The 12,588-nt window shown below is 35.1% G+C and overlaps 1 protein-coding gene across 6 annotated transcripts in view; it reads right to left on the reverse strand.

The window, feature by feature from the left end:
• KHDRBS2 (KH RNA binding domain containing, signal transduction associated 2) overlaps positions 1-12,588 on the reverse strand; it is a 546,959-nt gene that overhangs the window by 437,146 nt on the left and 97,225 nt on the right. For all 6 annotated transcript variants that reach the window (XR_002345643.1, XR_002345644.1, XR_002345641.1 and 3 more), the window contains exon 2: positions 233-360. Coding sequence is in view for 2 of the 6 variants with exons in the window: in XM_021098559.1 (XP_020954218.1) it covers positions 233-360 (128 nt within the window). In the remaining 4 variants the exon portion in view is untranslated. The remainder of the gene's footprint in view (positions 1-232; positions 361-12,588) is intronic.

Below are 12,588 nucleotides of genomic sequence, written 5' to 3' on the forward strand. Positions count from 1 at the left end.
TTATGCTTCCCACATTCATAGAATAAAAATGCTATAGGCTTCAGTTGAAAATTACTCTCATCACTGTACCTTCTTTCCAAGGGTTTATCTTCTTCTCTGTAGCATTATATACGTATATATGTTAATATAAGGAAGCGTTATCTATTTCTTTAAAAGCAATAAATAAAATACCAAATCTTATTTTTATCCATTTTTCCCTAGTTCTGTAAGAAGAGAGCATACACCACAGTACCTTTGGATACTGTTTGACAGGAATCAAAACCCTTTCTGAGAGCTTTATGTTTTTGTTGCTGATGACATCAAGGTATTTCTTTTCTTCATCTTCCTTTTTTCCATCGGAACCTTGAAATTTTTCAATTTCTGAAAAAAAAATCACAAGAAAAAACAGTAAATGAAATGAGAAGTCATCATAAATATGCTGCTCGTTTTTATCACGCCCCTTCTTAAGATTTTGAATAATCTTGATAAAAGAACTGAAACAGTGCCTTGGTTAAAAGCCATGTCAAAGCTGCTACTATCCGTAAGATGATCTTGGTCAACTAAAACTAAAAAGCAATGATTGAAGATATGACTGTCTTCTGTGAACAAATGATGCACTTAATTAATTTTAAGATCTTCAAACAAAATTTGAGAAAGAATATATCCTTTAACTATTTCAAATATCTAAGCAAACATAATTTTCCAAGGAGCTATGCCTAGAACAAATAAATCTTAAGGTTACCTGGTTTATTTTTACTCAGAATCATTCCTAAGAAAAATAACTGAAAATAGTAATTATCCATTACCTAAAATAGGGTAGTAAAGATAAACAGTATGCCATTTTATATTCCAGCCAAACTTAAATGCAATAAATATGACAGAAAAAAATCATATAAAGGATTAGATCTGTAAATACTGTCATTCACTTCATTGACATGAAATTCTCTGACCAGAGGCTTAAGAGGAACTACTAATTTTCCCCAAATGCATATTTTTTAAGCAAATGCATACTATTTATCCATTCTTTCTTTTTAAAATTAATTTATTCCACAAAGATGTTTGAACCTCTAGTATGGGCACTGCAAATGGAATAGAAAACAAGAAAACATATCTGCTTCTATGAAATGTATGTTCTGACAGGGAAACTGAACAATGAGAGCATAAATATATGTGCACATGTATATTTATGTGTAGGAATAAAGAATAAATACAACATAGTACTACAAACATAAAGGAGAGAAGAGTCAGGAGTAGGGCTGCTACCTCAGATTTATAAGGTATCGTTTGAGTGGAATCCAGAATAATGAGAAAGAGAAAGACATGAGACCATCAAGAAATCAAGTTTTACAGTCTGATGGAGAAACAGCTTCACTCACTCTGGAAAGAGCAAGGGCCAAGAAGGCCTGTGTGGTTGCAGCACAGTGAACGTAAAGAAGAGCCTTTCATAGGCGGTCAGAGGACAGGCTGCATAAGAGCTGCATAAGAGCAGACATTATCTGCTTTTTAGAGTTGGTGTACTGACAAGCCACTGGGTGATTCTGGTTGGGGAGGCAGCCATGTTGACTTTTATTTGTAAAGATGACACAGGTGTCACATGTAAAACCAGTTACAGCAGAGAGCAAGTAATCCAGCAAAAGCAGCTTGTGTTTGTATGGCTAAGAGGTGATACTGACTTGGTCTAAAGGGAGGAATGAAGGAGTTCCCATCATGGCTCAGCCAATGTTGAGGCCAATGTTACATCCCTGTGATTTATTTTATAAATGGAATTTTGTACCTTTTAATCCTTTGCCTGTTTGGCCCATCACACCGTCACCCTCCCCTCTGGCAAACACCAGATTGTTCTCTGTTTCTGTGAGTCTATCTCTGTTTTGTTTGTTCTTTTTTTTTAATTTCACATATAAGTGAAATCATATAGTATTTGCCTTTCTCATGGCAACATGGCAGCCATGTTGACTTTTATTTGTAAAGATGACACAGGTGTCACATGTAAAACCAGTTACAGCAGAGAGCAGGTAATCCAGCAAAAGCAGCTTGTGTTTGTATGGCTAAGAGGTGATACTGACTTGGTCTAAAGGGAGGAATGAAGGAGTTCCCATCATGGCTCAGTGAAAATGAATCTGACTAGTATCCATGAGGATGAAGGTTTGATCCCTGGCCTCCACAGTGGATTAAGGATCTGGTGTTGCCATAAGCTGCAGTATAGGTCAGATCTGGCATTGCTGTGGTTGTGGCGTAGGCCGGCAGCTGAAGCTTCAATTCGACCCCTAGCCTGGGACCCTAAATATGCTGCAGCCCTAAAAAGACTAAATAAATAACTAGATAAAAGGGAGGAATGAAACAGTAAGAAAAAACAGAAGCTAGAGTCATCTCATGGAGATTATTATGTAAAATCAGTGTTTTGGAAAAACCTTGAAAAACAATTTCCTTTATTTCTTCGATGCACATTTCACAATTATTATTACCATAAAACTACCTGTAAATACATCTTCCCTCCTTGCTGTTGGTCAACTGTACTATTTCAAAGCACTACCTAAATTAAGATATGAAAATGACAGGGTTTTTTTTAGATTTGTTAGAGATGGAACAAGAACATTCTGTTTCTGTTATTTTGGAGTAAAGAAAAGATGGTAGTTACTTTTTTTCTCAAAAAATGAGTCCTTCATTATAAATTTTAACTGAAGTTTATAATGACTTAAAATATGCTATTAGTTTCAGGTATACGACATAGCGGTTTGATACTTTGATACATTACAAAGTGATCACCATTACATGCCTAGTTACCATCCATCATCATACAATGATACTACAATATTACTAACTATATCTGCTACATTGTACATTACATCCCTGTGATTTATTTTATAAATGGAATTTTGTACCTTTTAATCCTTTGCCTGTTTGGCCCATCACACCGTCACCCTCCCCTCTGGCAAACACCAGATTGTTCTCTGTTTCTGTGAGTCTATCTCTGTTTTGTTTGTTCTTTTTTTTTAATTTCACATATAAGTGAAATCATATAGTATTTGCCTTTCTCTGACTCATTTCATGTAGCCTAATACCCTCTAGGTCCACCTATGCTATTAAGTATACATAATTTCTTATAAATTCTTAAATTATACTAATTTATATTGCATTTTTAAACAATTATTTTCTTAAAGTTCTGACTACTTCTGGAGGTAAAAGAATACCATATTACATCTAACAGTTTGCATTTGTTACTTTATTTTTAATTACCATCTTTTCAAAAATGATTTCACATGAAATCCCCTGTAAAAGTAGAGGTGTAATCTTTTAATATACTATTTATTTGGCCCATGTGGAATTTTTTCAAAAAATCTTACTAAGATGGAATTTCTCACCCAGATAATGCCTGAATGAATGCTACACCGCATAGTTTGTACTAAGTCATTTACAATAACTTTTTCAGCCATATGTTATAATTTCCCTAAACACAATTATCTTCAAATAAATAGGGCTGTTTCAAAATAAATTATATGCAACATGACTAAAATTTCTACATTGTATAATGGATTTTTAGTTTTCTACTCCAGAGTATTAACAAGTCATTTTAAATGTTTTTGTAAACCAAGAAACACTCTCTACTCAAGTCTCTGAATCCCTGATATAATTATTACATACAGAACTGTGACAACTGCAAGAAAAAATATTCATAGATCCTCTGAGAATGACAATGAACTTCTGCTCACTGCCTTTAGGGTACACGCACCCACCTAGTATCCATTTTTCTAGCTCACTGAGGCAATTGTTATGGGGACACACTAAAGAAACAATTCAATCCTCAGTCTACTACATGAATGGCTTCTCCTCATCGCTGTGTCACAGAAATAAATGTCTGACATTATTTGCTAAAACAACCACCTAGGCATTTTAGACATCTGCAATTTGATCAATCAATGATTAACTTCAACAATTTTTCCATCAAGAAATGGAGCTGAAATATCATTTTCACTGCTTTTTCTGTTCTTTTCTATACTTTCCTTTAAAAATTTGTATATTTATTTTGCATTTCTGATAGTTTCAAGGAGTTACCTTCTCTTCCCTGACCTATCTAAATACCTATCTGACAAATCAATAACAGCATTTCTCAACTATATAGCCAAGAATGGTATATACCAAACTCAACTGGTTTTAAAACCATGGAAAACAATGTATACACACCTTCCCTTTTTAATTTTTAGTTTGAAGTATTTTTCTACTTCATAATTAGTGTCTGCTCAGTGTGGAATGTTTAGACAATATAGGTATTCACAAAAATGAAATGGCATTTTTCTCATGAAAATAAGTACATTATCATCCAGAAATAACCAAACAGTTATTGTATAAAGGTGTTAAATCATTTTATATACTTGATTATACAGTCTCTCTTTAAACTTGGCTGCCATATATTGTGAAAACATATTCAATATGGTGGAAAGGAAAGCTTACTTTTTGCTAAAAATGTTAAATTATAAAATTTTTAATATTTTTTTGTTTTCTTTCAGTGTTTATATATATTTTTTCGCAACAATTCATTTTAGCATTCATTAAGGTATTTTTAGTGATTACCACTGTGCACCATAGGGTTGACTATAAAGAGATTACAACATAATTCAATGATGGTTATGCCTGTATTCACCTCACACAGCTTCACCCACTGGTTTATGTCAGCTGGAAGCTAGAGTAAGAAGATATTCTCTTTATTATGGTAAAAAAACATATAACATCATTTACTATTTTAATCATTTTAAGTGTACAGCGTAGTATTGATAAATACATTCACATTACTGTGCAACAGATCTCCAGAATTCTTTCAAAATTCCAGAATCTTAACAAAACCTAACCTCTAGACGATTCATCAAGATGATATAACAATGAGGAGTTCTTGTCGTGGCTAAGCAGAAATGAATCTAACTGGTATCCATGAGAACTCAGGTTTAATCCCTGGCCTCGCTCAGTGGGTTAAGGATCCAGCATTGCCATGAGCTGTGGTGTAGGTCACAGACATGGCTCAGATCCTGAGTTGCTGTGGCTGTGGTGTAGGCCAGTGGCTAAAGCTCTGATTCTACCCCTAGCCTGGAAATCTCCATATGCCTCAGGTGTGGCTCTAAAAAAAAAGAAAAAGACAAAAAAAAAAAAAAAAAACAAAGATGTAACAATGCTAAACACATATACTAAAATAGGAGCACCAAAATATATAAACAATTGTTAACAGACCTAAAGGGAGAAATTGACAGCAACACAATAATAGTAAGGAAATTTAACACTCTGCTTAGATCAAAAAATACATCATCCAGACAGAGTCTAAAAGGAAAAAGTGACCTTAAATGAAACATTAGACCACACAGATTTGATAAATTTGTATAGAACATTCTATCCAAATGCAGCAGAATGCACATTCTTCTCAAATGTGCATGGAACTTTCTCAAAGATAGACCATATGTTGAGATTCAAAACAAGTGTCAATAAATTTAGGACTGAAATCATATCAACCTTCTTTTCCAATAACAATCCTATGAAAATAAATCAACTACACGAAGAAAACTGGAAAGATGACAAAGATGTGGAGACTGAATGACATACTACTGTAAAGCTACTGAATCAATGAATAAATCAAAACAGAAATTTTAAAAATTACCTGGAGTCAAATGAAAATGAAAAAGATGACATACAAAAATCTATAAAACATAGCAAAGAGGTACAAAGAAGGAAGTTCAAAGCAATAGAGGTTTACCTCAAAAAAAAAAAAGGTAGAAAAATCCTCAAATAAACAATCTACTTTATACCCGAAGAAAAGAGAAAAAGAAGACAAAGGAAGCCCAAAATTAGTAAAAGAAATCAGGGCAGAAATACATAAAATAGAGAATAAAAAGACAATAGAAAAGATAATAGAACTAAGAGTTGGTTCTTTGAAAAAATAAAGGCCCTGATAAATAAATCAGAAAAAGAAGAGGAGAAATAAAATGGATACCATAAGTTTTCTTGATGACTTTCTCTCAGACAGAGGCAGTCATATGCAGCCTATATCCTCCAGCTTGTATTCTAACCACTGTCTGGAAGTGGCTATTTTGCAGCAATTACTTCTGGCCTATTGAGTCTTGTATTGCTCTTTGCACCTCTCAGTCTCAAAATCTGTCTCTCTCTTCTACCCTCTTCTCTCTCCTCCTCTCCCTCTCTCCCAGGGACAGTTATACTTTTTACTTCATGTCACATTGTAACAGTTATTTTATGAAATAGTTCCTTGAATTAGAGGATTTTTTTTTCTTAGCATTTCTTCCATTTTAGTTTCCATATTCTAGAAACTTCAGTTATACATATCTTGACCTTCTTTGCCTGGGTTCTGTATTTATTATTTTCTCTCAAAACTTTTTAACATTCTTGTTTTATAAGTTCTTAATTCCTTTGTTTTCTGCTTTTTAGGGCTGTGCCTGCTGCACATGGAATTTCCCAGGCTAGGGGTCAAAGCAGAGGTGTAGCTGCCAGCCTACACCACAGCCACAGCAATGAAAGATATGAGCCACATCAGCAACCTACGCCATAGCTCATGGCAATGCCCACTGAGTGAGGTCAGGGAATGAACCTGCATCCTCATGGATACCAGTCAGGTTTGTAACCCACTGAGCCACAACAGGAACTCCATTAATTCTTTTCTCTATTTTTATTACTGTTCTTTTTTCAATTTAGCCTTATTTTACTTCTAGTCTATTCTTCATGTACGAAATACATTCTATTTCATTCTTGAGTTGTGACAGCTTGTGTTACATGCTCTTCTAATTTAACTACTGCTTATACAACACTTTTCTATTCCTGATATAGTCTTCTTTCATTGCTTTTAATTTCCTTACTTTCTTTTCCCTCTTTTTTTTTTTTCAGCCACACCCATGACATGGAGGTTCTTGGGCCAGGGATCAAATCCATGCCAGAGCTGTGACCTATGCCACGGATGCAACAATGCTGGATCCGTAAACCACAACACTGGGCTGGGGATTGAACCAGAGGCTCCCCAGAGACAAACAGCATCATTTACCCATTGCACCATAGCAAGAACTCCATTTTCCCTCATTTTAAATATTGTATCTTAGTGTTTTTCTACCTCAGTTTCACATTTGGATATTAGGAAAGAACTCTCAGTGTGTTGTGAGGATTACTTAAGTTAGTAAAAGCAAGGTGCTTAGAAAACTGTCAAAAGCATGGTTGTTTTAATAATTATTTTCTTATTATTTTATTAAATATATAAGAACCAAATATCGGTTGAACTAGAGTCATAAGACACAATTTCCCAGAAGAGGAAGTCAGAAACTTGTCCCTAGATTAAGAAAGCACCAGAGATAGATAGAAAATTCCATTGGCTCCACTGAGGGATCATACTATATAATTCTTATATGTCAAGCATGGCTTTTCATATTGCTAGTAAATTTTTAAAAAAATATTTTATATATCTGTCCTATCATTTATAGTTTAATATATTTTGTAGACTCAAACATAAATTAAATGACAAATAGTTTAGAGTTTAGATTAAACTCATCTGAAACAATCAAAATTTCAGTGAAAGGGATTCCATTTGAATATGAGTTTATATCTTCATATTTAAGTCACTTTCTTAACATATGTGATTTTCTCTTCAATCAAAATTTATACTTCTTAAACTAGATGTATTGGTTATATAAGCAGTGACCTCCCACACTGTTCTTTTGAGTATTTTTCTGAGCTCCAAAATACAGTTTAAGTTGTTAGAATCATTAATAGCTATAAAATTGATGTGTTAGGCTGTGTCTCTATATTAATGTCTTATACAAGTTTTATCATTGTGGTTATATTTTGTAACTGCATGTTACAGAGGCTAATATTTTTACTGTAAATGACACATAATTAAACATACATAAACAGAAATTACAGTGATCTGATTCCATGGGGAAATCAGTTATTCAATATAAATAAATTTTTCTCTTAAAATAAGATTTAAAATTAGCCATTTACATATTTTAAGTAATCTTTCTAAAATACATTACTTATTTCTTAGTTTTTCCAAAGAGAACATACTTTGCATGACTCAAGGACTTTCTGATGTAAAGTCAGTCATTCTACCATGCTTATCAATGAGATGAATAACTTCATTCTTTTATTAATTCAACAAATACTACTGATTACCATCTACCTCATGTGTGAAGGATTAAATATAGAAAGGAAAGAGTAAAAACCAGGAATCAATACGGGAAACTTTACTTACATGACTGAGGTTGAAGAGTCAACAGAAACCAGACTTGTGATAAGTCCCTAAGGTAAGGCATCATATCCCAACTCTGGACGGGAACAGAAGAGAGGGCATCCCTTTAGATAAGCTGTCCTAGCAATAAAAGGTTGACTCTGTGTGTGTGTGTGTGTGTGTGTGTGTGTGTGTGTGTGTGTGTGTGTTTGGAATATTCATCTGATCATTTTTTTCAGTTTTGCAATTGTTACTTGTTTAACTTTTTGTTTGTTTTAGTCATTATTAATTAGCATTTTACTCTGGTGACTCTATATCATATCCACATACAATGATTTATTTAACCAGGAAACCAGAGAATCAATCTTGTGAGAAGTATATATTAAATGATACTAAAAAAATAGTGTCAGTCAAGTAAATACATAGAGCTTTCTATGCCTAAACTTCTTCAAGGGGAGTGAAATATTTGTTCTTCTAGGTACTTACAATTCTAGAATACAAAAATATACATAAACATAACCTCTACTTCCAGGAAAATTTTAAAGAATCAAGAGACATTTAATTATCAAGTAGACTTTGAAAATAATTTTCAATGCAATACAAGAGAAAAGAACATTAAATACAATGTTAATTGTAAAATATACTGAAGCAAAGAACACAGAATCAGGGAAGAAAGTTACTTTCAATAAAATGTAAATGACCTTTAAATATAAAAACAGCAAAGGATGGAAGTTTTGCACTGTTTTGAAGTTCATGGTCATCCTAAGCAAACATCGGAGTTCCTACTGTGGCACAGTGGAAACGAATCCAAATAAGAACCATTAGGTTGTAGGTCTGATCCCTGGCCTCGTTCAGTAGGTTAAGGATCTGGCGATGCCATGAACTGTGGTGTAGGTCACAGAAGCGGCTCAGATCCTGCATTGCTGTGGTTGTGGTATAGGCTGGCAGTTCTAACTCCAATTAGACCCCTAGCCTGGGAACCTCCATATGATGCAGGTGTAGCCCTAAAAAAAGCAAAATAAATAAATAAATAAATACAAAAGTCAATAAAAGGTTGTAAAAAAAAAAAAAAACCTTTTATTTATGGAATTTTCAGAAGGGACTCTATAATACAAATGGTGCTCACCTGCCTGGTGATTAGAACTCCTTATCGTAAATGGAGCATAAATAACATAGATTCACTTTATATAACTGAGCAAAGGTTATCTTGTTTGTTCCACCTTCAAGTTATACTACTTAAGTTTCTAAATAAAAATATTTTCTTCTCTTTGTATTTGAATACAGAACCAAATCTTTAAAGATTAGTGCTAATAAAATGAAAGAGTGTAACATAGTAGAATCATTTCCATCTTCTTTTTAGAATCCCCACATGAAATTTCAGAGATTAGTATTCTATGATACAGGAGTGGCTGTAAAAAGAAAGTTAATTAATATTCTACATTAATAATTATTGAGCTAACAATCATTACTAATATAAGATTTCTTTAAGTTCTGTTTGTAATTTTGGGAGTTAAATTTGAGTGCTAAAAGGTGTTCTCACTTGCTAGCTACATAGTTCTCACTTGCTAGCTACATAATCTGAAGCAGGTTAATTAGTCTCAGTCCTTGTTTTTTTTGTAAAGTACCTCCACCAAATGATGACATTATGTGAATTAGCATTTTGTCCACTTCCCTGCAATAATTATCACAGTTTTAATACCGTAAGGCTTCATATTCATCTCCCTCTAGATAATAATCCCTGAGAAGGTTTATTTTAGTCATCTTCATGGCTCCTGTATTTAGCCCAGTGACTAACAAGGAAGAAGAAATTAATCTCTCAAAGGAAAATGAAATTTGAACAATTTCATACAAAAATCAAGTTCTTAAATGATAAGAGGGTAACCTTATATGTGATGAAGATGATAGGAAAACATGTGAACAGCAGAGCTCTCAGAAGCAAGGTCTGCAGGTCTAGTGGATACTGGTCTAATTCTAGAAGCACAAAAGGGATGGGAAGTTGTTCTTAAACAGAATAATATGTCCCTTTCTACTGAAGACAGAAAGAACAATTTCAGATCCATTGACAGTAAATCAGTAGTAAAAATTTGCAAATAATATTAACTACCTAACAAGTAATTATCTTAGTGTTTAAAATAGAAACTGCTAAATTTGACATTAAAATACTTCATCATTTTTTTCAACAAGATAAAACATGAGACAGTTATTTTAATGACTATGAAGGCATTTTAGTACCTTGAACCTATTGGAAAGGTGAAACTATCTGATACCACCCTACTGCCTCTCCCCGGCTGATTATCCAACCACTGGTTCAGCTCACAGGCCCTCTCCACAGAACTCCACTCCCAGGGGCTTCTCTCTGTGCCCTCCCATCACTTATTTCCCAGGGTAGATTCCAGTCAGTCCTAACACAAGGCCACATCTTAACTCTGTGGCCTCAGATCAGTCACTTTGTTCCTCCACAATCCATGAAGCCAACCAAAATGGGAACCGAATCTTATCAAATCACAGGAAGTCTGTGGTCACTCTTAGGACCACAGCCTTCCTGACAACACCTGTTGGCTGTGCAGCATTTCAAATCAGGAATGATGATGGCCCTTGCTTTATAAACATTTTCTATGTGCCAGGCAGTATCCTAATTCTTACACAAGGGCTAGCTCGTGTAATCAGCTTACTAAAACTGTTAGGGTCACATTGTTCCCTTGTAAAATAGTTATAATATATCCATAAAGCTCTTGTGAGGATTGAATGAGTCAAGCTATTCAATTCACTTAGAACAGTACGTGGTACATAATAAGCGTATGATAAGTATTAGCTCTTATCATCTTATCTACCTGCATGTGGGGACCAGACATGAGGCTTCATTAAACTCTTTACCATTATTAAAACTGAAGATTATGACAAAGTTATTGTGTTTCTGTGATTACACCTTGTCTTTAGGGATATCGTTAACAATGGAGGGCACATTCAGACCTAGATTCCAGTGTTTCCTCTTCCAGACTAATATCATTATGCATATGTTTAAAAAATGTCAAACATATCAGTTTAAATAATAGGAAAAAGGAAAAGAAATCAGGGAAATAATGCCATAGTAATAGCAAGAACATGGTGTGGAATGAATCTATCGAAACCATCATCAAAAATACACTGACCTGGGAGTTCCCGTCCTGGCTCAGTGGTTAACAAATCCGACTAGGAACCATGAGGTTGTGGGTTCGGCCCCTGCCCTTGCTCAGTGGGTTGACAATCCGGCGTTGCTGTGAGCTGTGGTGTAGGTTGCAGAAGCGGCTCGGATCCCGTGTTGCTGTGGCTCTGGCGTAGGCTGGTGGCTACGGCTCCGATTCGACCCCTAGCCCGGGAACCTCCATATGTCGTGGGAGCGGCCCAAGAAATGGCAAAAAGACCAAAAAAAAAAAAATACGCTGACCTTTTTGGACAGTAATGTCATCTAAAGTTATACAGTAGGACTTCACAAAAGGCAGGAGGGTAGGTTTGTTTTTTTTCCCCAACCTTCTTAACTGCCAAGCACAAAGTCTTAAAACTTCAAGTCAAGAGCTTTTAAATGGAAGAAGAGTATTTTATTGATATTTGTTCCAAATATATCCATGCACGGTGCTCTGGGTTCAGGACCCTTGTCTGAATGCATCCAGTGTTTGATTTTAGTTCTTAGTTAAATGCACACACACAAAAAACAGTGCAGGGCACATATTTCTGCTTGCTGAGCAATAACAATCCCACCAGAGGAAAGTGGAAGAGACACCTTAGGTCACCACCCTGCCTGTGGGCTGTAGCTCCACAGTGAGGCCCTCTGACCACCACCAAGGAGGTACTGAGCAACCCTTCACTCTGTGGCCACTCTTCCTATTGCTCCAACTCTGTATTCTGGGCAAGGAATTTCCAAACTGATTTACATGCATTGTGACAGTCAATCCTTTTATTAACCTAATATGATAGTCCCAATTATTACTCCACTATACAAAAGGGGGCCTGGAGATTAATGTCTCAGGTTGCAGGGACAAGGACTACAAATAATGGGACAGGGATGTGAATCCCAAAGCTTAGGCTCTTTCCCAGGACAACTCACCCACTCACCCCTTCATTCAACAGATACCCACTGAGAGCCTGCTGTGTGCCAGGCACCAGCCCAAGAACTGGATGTCCTGTGGTGAAGCATACAAACAAAATCCCTGCCTCTTAAATCTTGCAGACAAATGAGGCAGAAAGTAAATGAATAAGTAAATCATTCTATGATCTACATGGGCATAAATGTTTTTCAGAAAAACAAAAAGGATAATGTCATAGGAGATGGTGAGAAGGCTGTGCTATTAGACGGCCTCTTTGAGAAGACAATGCTTGATCAGAGACCTGAATGCAGTAATTCAGTAAGCAAGTAAACTCAGGAATATCTAAGA

The sequence above is a fragment of the Sus scrofa genome, chromosome 7, assembly GCF_000003025.6.
Source record: "Sus scrofa isolate TJ Tabasco breed Duroc chromosome 7, Sscrofa11.1, whole genome shotgun sequence".
Lineage (NCBI taxonomy): Eukaryota > Metazoa > Chordata > Mammalia > Artiodactyla > Suidae > Sus > Sus scrofa.